Here is a 13,527-nt window from a genome sequence, read left to right on the forward strand (position 1 = left end):
CCTCTCTATGTTTATATCACAAGCATATTGTTATGATTTTTTGTAAAGGGCTTGTTTATTTGCCAAATGGCCTCCCATGCAGGTTTTTTCATGCAAATAAAGTTACCATAATTTTCTCCTTTGCAATGACTACAAGCAACGAAGTATGCTTTCATTTTTTAAAATTATGGCTAGCCTAAGATAATTGTGATAAGTTTTAATTTCTGTTATAAATGTTAACAGTATTTTAAAGTATTTATCTTTTTATATTAAATATATTTAGGATGAAGCATCCTTAATTTGAACTTTTTTTGTTCTTGGCTAGTGATATTTTAATAACCTTTTAATTTTTCTTTTAACTGTTACTTTATATTGAATTACACTATACTATTAACATTCTTTTAAAGCAATGTGGACTAACTGGTTGTGGTGGGTTTTCTGGGCTGTGTGGCTGTGATCTGGTAGATATTGTTCCTAACGTTTCGCCTTCATCTGTGGCTGGCATCTTCAGAGGTGTATCACAGAGGGAAGTCTGCTATACACTGCGCCCAGACTTCTCTTATAACAGACTTCTATCTGTGATACACCTCTGAAGATGCCAGTCACAGATGCAGGCGAAACGTTAGGAACAAGATCTACCAGACCATGGCCACACAGCCCAGAAGACCCACCACAACCAGTTGAATCCAGCCGTGAAAGCCTTCAACAATGCAGACTAAAGTTGCGTCTGGGATGAGGGGCCATGAAGCTTAAGCTTCATTAGTTTCATAGTAGATCCGCCCCTGAGTGGTAGTCAAAAGATAAACCCTAAGGTGAGATGGACCCAAAAGAACCTGGCCTCCCCTCATTTTAGTGAAAGGTTTCCAAGTGGCAGAATTCAGTCAAGTGATGCCCCATGCCCAACCTCCTAAAGGGGAAGAAGGGACGGGAAAAGGGGAATGTGGGGGAGGGAGCAAACTAGGTAGGCACTAGGACCAAGCGGAACATTCTATGACAAAGAAGATCCAGCATGTGGCGGATGAATATAAAACTGTACTTTAATCTTTCAATGGAAAAAAATATAGGAGAGAAGCAGATAATAATAAGATGCTGAACTATGGGAATTAGATTTTGCAAAAGTTTCATAGAGCCCGTCAAGTTCTGCAAAATAAAGATGAAAACTTGCAAACATGTGCAGATCTGTAATCGTTGTTAGCTGACTAGCTGCACACATCAAGAGATGAATATGAAAGATTTGAAGCAGTAGCAAAAGAGATGCTACCAGATGTAGATTGCAAGCCAGCTCAAACTCGCAAACGTATTAGAAAGTACCCAATGATGGAGAGGCGCTAGAAGTAAATCTGAGTGCCAGAGATAAATTTTGTATCACCACTTTTCACACAATTGTTGACAAACTAGAAACGCGGATGAGGAAAGGAGAGGTGTACGGGTTTTCTTGTCTAACTGGTGTTCCAAATGGCCTCCCAAATGATGCAGCTTTCTTGTCTGCTGAAACAGAAAGATACTCACAGGGTTGTCAAAAGCGAATTGATGCTTACTCAGATGACTTAAACACTACTTTATCTGTGGAGCTCAGCTGTTTCACTCATATGTTCGCCATAAGTTCAACACAGAAAAAAAACTGTGAAAACAATATTCAGTCATGCTGAACTTCACAAAATAATTGTAGAAGACAATATTGAGCCTCCTTTTCGAAATGTAGAGATTGGCTTGAGTATAGTTAGAACATTGATGGTCACAAATTTCACAACTGAACATTCATTTTTGCAACTGAAACATATTAAAAATCCCAACAGAATAACAATATGACAAGACAGACTTGGGGCCTTTTCTCTGCTTCGTATAGAAGCAGATTTGTTACACCGGATTAATTTTGAGGACCTGATAGATTTTGCCATTAAAAAAGTAGAATCAAAATCTTCTAAAGTATAAATAAGTAGACAACAATTATCTTTTCATCCATGAATGTTGAAAGGTTTAAGGTTTTAGAAAACAATAAAATAATGGTTGGTTGGTTTATGAATGTAATAACCATCAATATCCGTATATCTGTGTGCCTGCCTATCTGTGCCCTGTCAGCAAAAACAGTACATTGTAGCACAACTTTTCTTTCACAAGGGTCGAATCCCCACTACCTTCTTAGCCAGGTTTCAGAACACAAACTAACCAGGTTTGAGGGACGACCTCCCTGGTTGAATCCCCACTACCGTCTTAGCCAGGTTTCAGAACACAAACGACCTCAAACCTGGTTAGTTTGTGTTCTGAAACCTGGCTAAGACGATAGTGGAGATTCGACCAAGGTTCAGAAAAATATTCCAACTTGAGACATTTGAAATGATAAGTTTTAACATTTTTATTTGCTTTGTTCCCTTTTGGCAATTTAAGATTTAAATGATTGAAAAATTGCTTTTTTACTACTGCCCAGCCCTAGTTGTGAGCAAATAAATTGCTTTTCGCTAGAAAGTGATAAATAAATGAAATAAAAAACAAGCTCAGTAGTGAATATAAACTGTGAAATCTGGTTAGACTAGGCTACAAGTAAACTGAATTATGACTCTTGCAAATGGAAGGGCTGGGGCACCAAAATTGGACTGTGCACGTGGCATCAGCCCTGGTTATACAAGACATGCATGGGAATATTTACCATCCAGAAGCAACTAAACTGTTTTTGCTGATACCTAAGCTGTATTTTTTTATGCTTGTCCAGGTGCTGCAGGCGCCCAGAAGGGATTTCTGGGCTGCATTCGCTCTCTGCGAATGAATGGGGTCACTCTGGATTTAGAAGAGAGGGCAAAAGTTACACCAGGAGTGAAGCCTGGGTGCTCGGGCCATTGCACCAGCTTTGGGATGTACTGCGAGAATGGCGGCAAGTGTGTTGAAAAATACAACGGCTACTCTTGTGACTGCTCCCGGACAGCGTACGATGGTCCATCCTGCAAAAAAGGTAAGGGTCCATACAGGGTAACCAAACTATTTCCCAGCAAAACACCTGGGAGCTGCCAACGATACACAGAAGATGTGCGTTTCTTCCTGTGTTTTGCAAAAAATGTATCACATTTGCAGTTTGTTTCCCCAACGATGTATAGGAGACCTATCAGCAGAGTCAAAAAATAAATCTTTACATAAACTCTACCTCATTCAGACTGGAGATGTATGAAAAGGGTTGCATATTTGAATCTCCATAAGAGAAACAAATAAAGGAAAGGAAGCATGATATAGCCTGATCTCATTGGCTCTCATAGACCAAGCAAGATTACTGCTTGGATGGGAGACCACCAAGGAAGGCTGTGAGAAGGAAGGCAATTCCCCAGAGGTGTCCAACTCTGGTGCTTCAGATGTTCATGGACTACAATTCCCATCAGCCCCTGCTGGCATGGCCAATTGGCCAAGCCAGTAGGGGCTGATGGGAATTGTAGTCTATGAACGTCTGAAGCGCCAGAATTGGACACTCCTGCTGAATAGCCAATCACCTGCACTTAAAATTTTGCCTTGGAAAACCCTTGATGGGCTCAGCTGCAACTTGACACCACTTTAAACACACACAAGGTGGATAAAAATCTCCCTGAACAGATACAAGTAGCATTTCAGGAAGATGTTTAGGCATAATGCTCTCCCCTTGGTGTTAATTTATGTGTGCAGGGAGGTTTGTCCTATGTGGTGCCATTAGAACATAAGAACATAAGAACAAACCAGCTGGATCAGACCAAAGTCCATCTAATCCAGCTCTCTGCTACTCGCAGTGGCCCACCATTCAATATGCATCATCCCTGCAGCTTGAAGTGATACAGGGAGGGACTCTGGCTCAGTGGCAGAGCATCTGCTTCGTATGCAGAGGGCCCCAGCTCCAATCTCTGACATCTCTAGCTAAAAGTATCAGGACATTCATGATGTAAAGGACCTCAGCCTGAGAACTTGGAGGGTAGACAATAACAACCTTGGTGGACCAACAATCTGATTCAGTATGAGGCAGCTTTATGAGGAAGAAGAAGAAGAGTTTGGATGTATGCCTCACCTTTCCCTCCAGTAATGCTATTAGAGATTTTATTTTATTTAGCATTACTGATATAATGTCTCACTTTTCTCTATTGGCTGTTATATCAACAGTCCTTAACCTTAAAAACCACGAGTCATTTTTTTTCTGTTTTGTCTAAATATTTTATTAGTTGTCCATGAATTTAATTAAGTCCTTTTCTTTGAGTACTGAAGTTAACGTAGTTATTTCTGAAAACTCCGTTATGGTCCTGTAGGAATGATGTCCATAAAGTCGCAGGTGGATTGCCCTTGGCCATGTGGTTAATAATCCTCATAAAATCCAAGAAATGGTGTTGGCCTATGCATGTTAGATGTTATGTGTTATAGCTGAGCAAATGTTATCTCTAATATATTTAATGAGCTTGGAAAATTTTAGGATACACTGTCAGGCTGTTTTATTTACCAGAGCTTTTAATGGAGTGTAAGTTACAAGTATATTATTGCATTGTATTATGTTTTATTAGATTGGACAGAAATTGGGGTTTTATTGTTGTTTTATGCCTAGATTTACATTGTAAACCCCCTTGTCTCATGGGAAAGGGAGGGATTAAACTTTCTTAATAAATTGATTTTAAATTTTAGATATTTCGATATTTGTACTCCATGTTTCTCCCGGCGGTAACTCAAAGTAATGTTGTTCTCTCCACCTCCATTTTGATCCTCTCAATAGCAGCCCTATGAGGTGGCTAGTCTGAGAGAGAAAGAAAAAGAAGAAGAGTTTGGATTTACACCCTGCTTTTCTCAGCGTCTCAAAGCCACTTACAAACTCCTTTCCTTCCTCTCTGCACAACCGTGTGAAGCAGGCAGGGCTGAGAGAGAACTGTGACTAGACCAAGGTCACCCAACAGGCTTCATGTGTGAGAGTGGGGAAACAAATCTGGTTCACCAATTAGAGTCTACCGCTCATGTGGAAGTGTGGGGGATCCAACTCAGTTCTCCAGATTAGAGTCCACCTGCGCTTACCCACTATACCTCACTGGCCTACAATAACAAGGTTCCGTGGCGGAATGGCAATTCAAACCTTGGGCTCCCAGATCCTACACTGACACTCTAGCCGCTACAATAAATAATAAGAGGATCATAGAGAGGGTAGCGGTACCAAAGGAATTAGACATACTGCATGTAGGCTCTGCTACTCAGATTCTCAGAATGTACCAGAAATGTCCTAGGACTAAAAATGTCTTGATGTGCATATTCCAGAAGCAAACATAAGATCCTGATTATTCTTCCTTACACAACAGTCCTTTTTTTCCTATTTGAATGCATTTAAGGGACCCGTAAAAAAAGGAATGATACGAAAAGTCTTCGCAAATAAATGCTGTTGACATTGGGGACTGGCCTAGATAGGTTTAAAACGAGCCGGCACAGGCTTCCCACTATGGGGACATTTTTTTTATTGATGGCAATCATGCTCGGAATTCCTGATGGATGACTTCTATGAAATTGCCCTGTTTTCACTCTTAGCAGGGCCAGATGTCCCGCATATGAGTGACACGTTGGGTGGTTGAGTTTTGCAGCTGCTAGACCGAGGACAGAGCTGTCAAAATAGAATTTGACATCTCTTTCTATTAAAGGATTTTTTGGATTTGCGGGGGGGAGGGGAAGGGTATACTCAACTGCAATTGTTCTTTCAGAAATCTGAGAAATTGTTATGAAGAGAGGCTGAAATGAGTCTGCCGTCTCACAGATTGCTTTCCTGACCTTATTTTGCCCTTTCTTTAAATATGTTTTCCCCCTTCAAGGATGCAGGCCAGTGGCAGTTAATTCGGAGGGCCAGAGCGCTTTGTATTCATTTTTTGCATTCTTAATGGCTTTCTGCCTAAACACCAGTGTGAGTGTTTTTTTCAAAAATGTTACCTACCCTACGTGATTAATAATTTGTTAATAGAAAGCTCCGGCACTAAGAGGCAGGCATAAGACTCCCTTTTTAAAACAGAAAAAGTTGGTGACGGTCAAAATATGCATAACAGGGAATGAGTGATCACTATGACCAGCCCTGATCATATTATTCCAAGACGGGACAAGCAACTGAAGGAAAGGGCAAATGAAAGACCTGCGGGCGGGGGGGGGAGGCAAGTGAGTGTTAGATCCTTGAATCTTGTTCCAATAACCAGACTCTGGAATATTGTTCAGTAGCCTTTATTATGGATACATAGATCAGGTTCACAGGTCCAAAGCCAGGGCCTTTCCCCACTTTTCCCTCTACCACCGTCGCTGCGCGCTACTCACTGTGCGCGTCATTTCTGGCGCGCGCCCTGGATTCCCCACGACAAAAGGCTCCGTTTTCTCCAGCGCCAGGAATGACGCGCGCTGAGGGGGCGCGACAGCGGCAGCATCGGGGCGGCTGCGTTGTCGCCACCCCTGTAGTGGGGAGTGCCGCGGGACCCCACGCTACTTGGCCCGAGTAGCGCGCAACAGAAGGTAAGTGGGGAAAGGCCGTCAGTTCTAAAGATCCTGACTAATTGACACTCATTTATCCCCAACAGATCCCCCTCCCATTTTCCCAGAGCAGAACATCTGTCAATAGTTACTTTCAGTGGTACCTGGTACCAAGGTTGTTCTATCAGTAGCGGATAACTACGTTGAGCCACCTGGCTACCAGACCAGAGTCTAGATAATAACAATTATTCTTTCCCAGGGTGCTGACATGTCAGGGGAAGCCTAGTTGTCTAGAAGCAGCAAGGAAGCCATGAACTTAGGTCAAGACAGAATACATTGAATACAGCTGAAACAGCAATGGTTACATTACAATGGAACCTCGGCAATCGTCACCTTTGGTTTTCACCAGTCCTGGTTTTCGCCGGTCACCCCCGGCCATTTTGTTGCCTCGGTTTTCTCCGGGTGCCTCCATTTTCGGCTACGCTGTTTGCATAAATTTATGTTGTTTGTGCAGAGCGTGCACAAATGGCGTAGCTTCGATTTTTGCCGGTTTTGGTTTTCACTGAGCGTCGCCGGATGGATTACCAGTGGAAACTGAGGTTCCACTGTATATAGAAAGCATATAAAGGCACAATCCTGACAGTGGGGAAAGGGTAAAGTATGAAAATAATAACTATGATCAGTGCTGATTTGGATGAATCTAGAAACTGTTCTGTAAGGTCACGGCACATCATTTTGAGATTGCAGTAGAAAGACCCAACCTAAATTCCAAACTGAACACTGTGCCTTTTAATTGCCTATTTGGAACACTGGTGAATTCCACACAGGGACAATATAATGGATGTAGGACACAATACAAACTGTTTGGGGGGGAGGGGAAACTCCCTGTCCCCCAAAACAAGTCTTCCCCATTTTGTTTCCTGGGATTTTCAAAAATCGCAAAACCAGCAATCTTTTTGCAAAATCCCAGGTTGGAGTCACTCCTGTGCAAACGGCCAGGCAGGATCTACTTTCTTTCCCTCCCTTCTGCTGTACCGTCCACAGACAGGGAGAATCCGCCTGCCATTGTCCAGCTGTTGTAAGAAGGCCTCTTTTTCTATTTTGCATGTTGCATATGCGCAGCTGCAGCTGCACAGGTGCAGCCGATTTGTATTGTGGGATGATCGGTGTGGCTGCCAGGGTTCATCTCCTGCACAGCTACGGATGTGTTGCAGAAAATAACAAAAAAAAGAGAAGCGTCTCCATGCCAAAGTGCAAAAGCAATCCGAATTGTTTCCATGGGCTCCAGTCACTTCCTGCACGGCACGCATGTGAATGGGGAAAAGGAAAACAAGTTCCTTTACTAATGACTGCTGTGCGGATTCGACCACTGTGCCTACAACAAAAACACATGATGGGGTAAGCAGGGTGAAGACAACAAAAGAATGTGGCCCATTTCACAAATTGAATACAAGATGAAAGAGATCTAAAAACTTGTAGGATGGCTGTCCAGACAGAATAATGCACTTTCAATCCACTTTCAATGCTCTGCAGCTGGATTTTACTGTGCAGAGTAGCAAAATCCATTTGCAAACAATTGTGAAAGTGGATTGAAAGTGCATTATTCTGCATATGAGGAAGGGGCCTTATTCATGCATGATGGTAAGAGGGAATACTGCGACTCAGGGCGTTTCCCCACTTACCTTTGCTGCCCTTTGCTGCGTGTTACTCTCAGCGCGCGTCATCTCTGGCGCACGCGCCCAGGCGTCCCCATGACCTCGCACTCTGTGCAGGGTCATCAAAAGGCACCGTTTCAAGGAGCGCCAGGGATGCCGCGCACTGAGGGGGCGTGAGAGCGGCAGCGTCAGGGTGGCTGCGTTGTTGCCTCCCCTGTAGTGGGGAGTGCCGGGGGACCCCGTGCTACTTGAGGAGAGTAGCGCGGGGCTTAAGGTAAGTGGGGGAAGGGCCTCTGACAACCACCACCATCTATGCTTCTTTTCAAGAACAGTCCTATGGCACACAGGTAAAATGAAGAATCAGTCATGGGCAGCCCCATCCAAAGTTGTGGTGCTGCGACCACACCAGCCCACCATTTCCAAGGAGGCTTCCCAGTGGTGTGTGGAGGCTACAAACATGGAAAAGCCTTCTTGCGAGCAACAAGCCCCCGTTGAGCTTAATGGACTTACACCACCGTTTCATTGGCGTGAAGCCTCAGCAAGCAGGAAAGGTTTTAAAACATCTTGAGGAAAAAAGATAACTAGTTTAGCATATCCAAATACAATGTTTTGAGGGTGAAATAAAACGTTTCCAAAGCTTTTTGGCCTAAAAGCTGTGCGGAACCCCTGAAGGAAATGTTTTATTTTCCAACCTCGAGACATTTTATTTGTGTTGTGTGGGATGGGTAGTAGATTTTTTCCCATTTTAAAAATTAAAAGCTTAAATCGTACTGCCAATACAACCGCTGGGCGTTTGATAATGTCCGTGAAAATAACATTTTAAATGCCCTTTAGTGATAACGCCTTGTAGCAGGGGTCTCCAGCCGTTTTGAGGCTGTGGGCACCTTTGGAATTTTGAGAGGGGGGTGATGAGCAATGCCCCCAAATGGGAGGTGGAACCAAACACACAATGGCTGCCTCCAGAGGCAGAGCCAAACGAAACACCTCTCTCCCCATATCTGCTGCGAAGAAGCAAATCCTGAAGGAGAAATTGAACCACACACTGACTAAGGAAAGCCCAGTTGCTTAGGAGTGGAAATCCCTTTCATTTGAATGAGAGCTGCCTACAGCAAGCCTTGCAATGCCCTCTTTTTTCTGAAAGGCACAATGGACACCAATGGAAATAGTGGTGGGCGCCCATAGGAACCATGTTGGAGAACCCTGACATATAGCTATGGAGGTAGCTATGCTCATCCATGGCCATGCTGCGTGGCATTTGTGTCACCAGGAAAGAGCTCTTCGAAACAAGAACAAACGGAGCAATCATCCCCACCCCCACCCCCCCTGAAACCTCTGCTTCGGACCGTCCACGTGTAAATTTGGGAGTTGCATTACTAGCCAAAATTGGATGTAGCCGAAGCAAAAAAAAATGCAAAATGGAATTGTTTTTCACATCAATATTTTGGAGCAAAATTACAGTTTCTTTTACAGAACGACAACTATAAATCCATCACCGATTGCTTTGAAAACGCATGACAAACCATTGTTTTACAGCTCTGCGTCAGGAGCATTTCTAAATGCTTTCAGGCCGTTGTTCGGAAATCCCAGTAATGGGATAATGGACAGCCCTCACATTTTGCAAGCACTAGATTTAACAAACTATTGCAAAGGAGTATCATTTATATAGGAGTGTGTGTGTGTGTATGTGTGTGTGTGTGCGTGCGTGCGTGCGTGCGTTCGTTCGTTCGTTCGTTCGTTCGTTCTGAACCTCTGCCTGCACATCTGTTACAGGACCAGGTTTTTAAACTGCAATGGAATCTGCTGGTGAAATGGAAAAGAATGGTCCACTTTGATCACTCCAAAAAGGCTATGCTGAAGCTCATAGGATATAGATCAGGGGTCTGCAACCTGCAGCTCTCCAGATGTTCATGGACTACAATTGGCCAATTGGCCATGGCGGCAGGGGCTGATGGGAATTGTAGTCCATGAACATCTGGAGAACCACAGGTTGCAGACCCCTGATATAGATGGACTAATGGCATGTAGGATTTGGGGGAGTAGAAAGATCTGGACAAAACTGAGTGAAAATTATGGCTGTGTGTCAGACTAGGATCTGGGAGATTTCAGATTCAAATCTTCATTCTGTCGCAGAAGCTTGCTAAATGACCTTGGGCCAGTGTGACACATGCGTAGCCTAACCTACCTCACAGAGCTTTAATGACAATAAAATGGAGAACAGAATGATAAAAGTTGCTTTGGGTCCCTAGTGGAGGTCAAGGTGGAGTGTAAATGAACAAATCAAGTAAAATGCATTGATGAAACTCCTCCATAGCCTGACCCACACTGTTAGCATAGGTGGTGGAAGGCTGATACTATAAACATCTTTGATGACAAACATTAGTGTTGCCAGATGGTTTAGAAATCATTGATTCAACAAGCTGAAAAATTAAAAGCGAGCGCGTCAGAAGAAAACCACGCGGTAGTAAATGAGAGCATTGTAGTTGTTGAACATGAAAGGGTGTCACAGAGTACGTTCACCATCTTTTTTGTTGTTTGTTTCTCCCCACCCCCAAAGAGGTTGGAGCATTTTTTGAAGAAGGGATGTGGCTCCGGTATAACTTTTCATCGGCAGGAAGTAACATGAAGGACTTGGTTAGCAGGACTCTCTTGAGCTCAACAGAACCGGAAAACGCTGCATCTGACTTTAACCTGAATAGAGAAGAGCTTAGTTTCAGTTTCAGTACCAGCAAACCGCCCGGCGTCCTTCTCTATATCAGTTCATACACCAAGGACTACATGGCGGTGCTTTTGAATGCTTCCGGTAAGTAGCTTGTTTCTGATGTCAGGGTCTGACGTAGGCTTCGGTCACCTCAGCATTGTTCCCACACCTTGGTGAGTTCCGCAGGGCCTGTAAGACTGAGCTGTTCCACCGGGCCTTTGGTGAGGCCGGCCGCAGATCTACCGCCCCCCACTGAGGCTGCCAGTTTTCCATCTTGGCAGGGCCTTGATTCCATCTTGGGCCCTGCCTCTCCCCTCCCAGCCTTTTTGATCGGGCGCCTGTCTTTAATCTTGCTTGCTTTTAACTTTGTCATTTAAATTTTAAGAAATTGCTGCTATGGAAATTTGTTTTAATGTGGTTAGTTTTAGTTATGTATTTTATGTGCTGTTATTGGAACAGCTGTATTGTGAGCCGCCTCGAGCCCTTCTGGGGTGAGGCGGCCTATAAATCTAATAAATAACAACAACAACAACAACAACAACAACAACAACAACATACCCTGTTTCCCTGAATATAAGACATCCCCTAAAAATAAGACATAGTAGAGGTTTTGCTGAAGTGTGAAATATAAGGCATCCCCTGAAAGTAAGACATAGCAAAGTTTTCGTTTGGAAGCATGCCTGACAAACAGAACACAGAACAATAAGACATCCCCTGAAAATAAGACATAGCGCATCTTTGGGAGCAAAATTAATATAAGACACTGTCTTATATTCAGGGAAACACAATAATAATAATAATAATAATAATAATAATAATAATAATAATAATAATAATAATAATAATAATAATAATAATAAAGCCACAAGGAAAACTGGAAAGCTCTTGCTAAATGTGACTGATTCCACTCCTTTACTGGGATGAGAGCAGCCCGAGGTATCCTGTACCCACCTCCCGCTTTTAGGGCTGGTTGGGTGGGGCAATTTTAGTCTAGAATGTTTTATGGTTTTAGGATTGGTTTTATAGCGGTTTTATTGTCATAAAAATTGTATTATGGCTTTTAATGTAACCCACCCTGACACTGCCATAAAGGGCGTGGAATAAATCTAAATAATAAAATAAATGAATATGATCCGGGCTACATGCTGAGCGCTCAGCAACCTGTTATTGTGAAAATGGGGGGGGGGGGGTTTACATACTTAATTCACAATTTCCGTATGTTTGGGGATGCAAGAAAGTTGCAGCTGCTTTGTTGAGTGTGCACTTATAGAGCCTTTCGGGGGTGGGCGGTATATTAAATTTAATTAACAATTTAATTAATAATTAATAATTTAATTAATACATTTAATTAATAATTGAATTTAATTACTAGCAAACATGGGTTTCTACCTGCACAATTTGTGGAATGGCCATATGTGGAGCTCAATTCAGGATAGCATAATAGTGTGGTAAAAGGATATGACAGTTAAAAGGCTAGGAGGGGTTTGGAAACCTGTTCTGGGATAAAGAGCCAGAAATAACTAAATGCCTGTTCTTTTTCTGTAGGAAATTTACAAATTCGGTACCACCTTGGAGTCACCAAAGAACCATATAACATCAATGTAGATCACAGGAACGTGACGAATGGACAGCCGCACAGCATTAATATCACACGAAATGGGAAGGAGATCACTGTTCAGGTAAACACATTGATGGTTATGGGCCAGTTATAGCCGTAAAATTATTGCTAGGGAAAGTGTTCAGTAAGACTGGAGAGTTCGGAATGGCAGCAATGGGAAAATCTAAGCCATTATAACCATCAGGAAAAGAGCTTCAAAGAGGAACTCCAATATGAAACTGCTGAACTGGGATTCATTAAGAGGCTGCACTTTCCTTTAAGCTGAACCAATTTGAGATTTTTTATCTCCCTGTGCGAATTAACAAACTGACAAAACCTGGAAGTCTCTCACCCCTTAAAAATGTTGCTAGTATACCATAACTAATTAATGGTCACCTCTTTTTTCTTGATTAGATTTGAATTTTACATAATACTTCCTGTCTTTTCATAACCCCTTGATTCTATAAAATAACAATATAATGGGAAATCACCCATCGCATGAGAAAAAGAGGATTCTATTCACAGAAGCTTATGCTGGAATAAAAAATTAGTAGTTTTTAACTGTTATGATTGGGGTAGACAACACTAGTTATCCTGTAATGTCTGATCCCATTGTGTCAGACAGCTCCCTACTTCTCATTGTCCAAGTGTTTAAGATGCTTCTTTTAAATTCTTGAAAATCAGCCTTTTTATAGAACAATTGGGACAAATGATAACCTTTCCTACATCATCGTTCACTCTGGAATGACACATTTTTGTTGTATAAGTTTAACGGGGACTGAAGTGACTGTTAGAACTCAAACCAGATTAAAAATTCCAAAGACAATCAAGAATTTTTTGGTCCCATTTATTTCATTCTGTCCTTAAATTTCCCATTCTAGTTGATGGGGTTTACAGCTGCATCATTTTGGTTGGATCATACCTATCATGGAAGAAATAACTCTTACAATTATATAAGTATAATTGTATATACATATATAATTATTAAAACTTTTTAACCACACCTTTCTGCCCTCCCATATGGCCACCCATTTGGCTAACAAATTAAAATATACAAATTTAATCTTAGCTCAAAACCAGCACTTATGCGGATTCTGCATGTGCCAAAAACAGTGGTGTGAAAACGGTGTAAAATGGTTTAAAAGGGTGTAAAAGGATTTACACCATTTTCACACCGCTGTTTTTGG

General features: G+C 42.3%; 1 protein-coding gene across 1 annotated transcript in view; it reads left to right on the forward strand.

Annotated features, from left to right (window-relative positions):
* CNTNAP2 (contactin associated protein 2) overlaps positions 1–13,527 on the forward strand; it is a 1,428,778-nt gene that overhangs the window by 1,344,301 nt on the left and 70,950 nt on the right. The window contains exons 17-19 of the mRNA XM_048510449.1: positions 2,687–2,923; positions 10,600–10,845; positions 12,289–12,422. Coding sequence (XP_048366406.1) covers positions 2,687–2,923; positions 10,600–10,845; positions 12,289–12,422 — 617 coding nt within the window. The remainder of the gene's footprint in view (positions 1–2,686; positions 2,924–10,599; positions 10,846–12,288; positions 12,423–13,527) is intronic.

Source organism: Sphaerodactylus townsendi, linkage group LG11 (genome assembly GCF_021028975.2).
Source record: "Sphaerodactylus townsendi isolate TG3544 linkage group LG11, MPM_Stown_v2.3, whole genome shotgun sequence".
In the NCBI taxonomy this organism is placed as follows: domain Eukaryota; kingdom Metazoa; phylum Chordata; class Lepidosauria; order Squamata; family Sphaerodactylidae; genus Sphaerodactylus; species Sphaerodactylus townsendi.